This window comes from Oryzias melastigma, unplaced genomic scaffold (genome assembly GCF_002922805.2).
Source record: "Oryzias melastigma strain HK-1 unplaced genomic scaffold, ASM292280v2 sc00247, whole genome shotgun sequence".
NCBI classification, from domain to species: Eukaryota; Metazoa; Chordata; class Actinopteri; order Beloniformes; family Adrianichthyidae; genus Oryzias; species Oryzias melastigma.
Window position 1 is genome coordinate 492,306 of NW_023416889.1, and position 1,528 is coordinate 493,833.

At 42.6% G+C, this 1,528-nt stretch overlaps 1 protein-coding gene across 1 annotated transcript; it reads right to left on the minus strand.

Annotated features, from left to right (window-relative positions):
• Positions 1-484: 484 nt before the first annotated feature.
• Positions 485-1,280, minus strand: LOC112139474 (helicase SKI2W-like). The gene is made up of 3 exons (XM_024262286.2): positions 1,012-1,280; positions 851-947; positions 485-775 (listed from the first exon to the last, which is right to left on the minus strand). Exons 1-3 carry the CDS (start codon positions 1,119-1,121, stop codon positions 500-502), a joined length of 483 nt encoding a protein of 160 aa, XP_024118054.2. The 5' UTR covers positions 1,122-1,280; the 3' UTR covers positions 485-499.
• Positions 1,281-1,528: the final 248 nt, after the last annotated feature.

A 1,528-nucleotide genomic window follows, 5' to 3' on the forward strand; every position in this document is an offset into this window, starting at 1 on the left:
TCCTGAGGTTTTTAAAGCTTTACATTATATTTTTAAGTTATTTTGTGAATAGATCACTTTTGTTTCTGCTTGATAAATATATACTTATTTAGACAGAATCTTTAAACAAATTCATCTAAAAATGTTTAAATCTCGTCTTACACTTTTAAGATGTTTGGTGTAAAAATCGGTTGGATTGTTGGAGATCATAATATAGGACATATTTTGGGGATAGGTATACTTAAAACTTTTAAGACAAAACTGTTATTTTCTGACAAAATGTGTCTAGTTTTTACCTAAATATAAGCATCTATATTTTAAAGAGGCTTTATGAACACATTTAAGTTGATTTATTGCATCACTTCTCAAAATAAAAGCATTAAAACGTCAGAAGTTTTCAGTCACATGATTGATCTCTTCAGTAGAACTTAAAGGTTGATCTGGAAAACGTTTTTCTGCTCGTCTGAGATCAAAATCTGAGGCGACAATCATAACTAACATGACAACATTTACAAAACGTTTATGGATAGAGAACATAAAAAACAGACAAACTCCTCCATAACGAGTATTTCTGGGGGTGTACCTGCGGCAGCTGGCGGTCGCCCCCCCGCAGGCGGCTGAGGCTCTTCTGGAAGAAGGAGTGGATCTCCGCCTTCTCGATGGAGGTGGTCAGGTCCATGGACTCCAGCGAGCGAGCGTTATCATCGCACCGCGCCCGGGAGAAGGTGAAGGCCACCACGGGGGTCTGCTGCCGCTGGGACAGGAAGTGGAGGAGCGCCAGCCACACGGACCGGTCCTGGACAGGTGTGGGCGGGGCAAAGACACATGGAGACCCATCCAGGTAAACAAAGAAAGCCTCACAGTGACTGACCTGACTCGCCGTCGTGTTCTGAGAGGTGTTCTTTGTCCCAAACGTTTGGGCGTGTTTGCTGGTTCGCTCCTTCTTGGCATCGACGGCTGCGTAATACCTAAACAGGAAGTACAACTTCAAAATAAAACTCCCGGAAGCCAAATGAAGAAATGAAGGCGTACCCTTTGGTGAGGAAATTCCCGGTGGCGTCCAGCAGCAGGAACATCTCCTTCTGGGTCTTGGTGCTGTTCCCGGTGTACAGGTGATGCTCCAGAGGGACGGGTCTCTTCATAGTGCTGATCACGTAAATGTGTCTCTTCTTGATGCGGCTGAGAAAGAAAACACAAATCGTGTTAGCTTTACGGTCAAACAAAAGCCAGAACAAGGTGACAAGCAACGCCGTCTCCTGGTTGGTCAATGTTTGGATTCTGGAAAAATATTCTCCCACCCACTTTACTGAGGATTTTTGTCACAAGTTCCCAAGAAGATTAAAAAAATCAAATATTAAATAATACTCGCTTGATCTGAGGCCGCCCACAAATAAGGGATCAGAGTAAATCTTTGCAATTGGAGATGACCACGAGACATAAACACATCCCACTCGAGATATTTTAGAGTACTGCAATACAAGCAACTTTCACCAGATCAAGTAATTCAGATGATTGAGTATTATAGTGACAGATCTGAATGTGTTTTATA

What these genes read in the sequence shown, in the direction of transcription:
- LOC112139474 (XM_024262286.2), bottom strand. Translation starts at nt 1,121, where the DNA reads ATGAAGAGACCCGTCCCTCTGGAGCATCACCTGTACACCGGGAACAGC. An exon ending in GGGAATTTCCTCACCAAAGG is followed by an intron (nt 948 to 1,011) that starts GTACGCCTTCAT and finishes CTTCCTGTTTAG; the next exon opens with GTATTACGCAGCCGTCGATG. An exon ending in AGAACACGACGGCGAGTCAG is followed by an intron (nt 776 to 850) that starts GTCAGTCACTGT and finishes ACACCTGTCCAG; the next exon opens with GACCGGTCCGTGTGGCTGGC.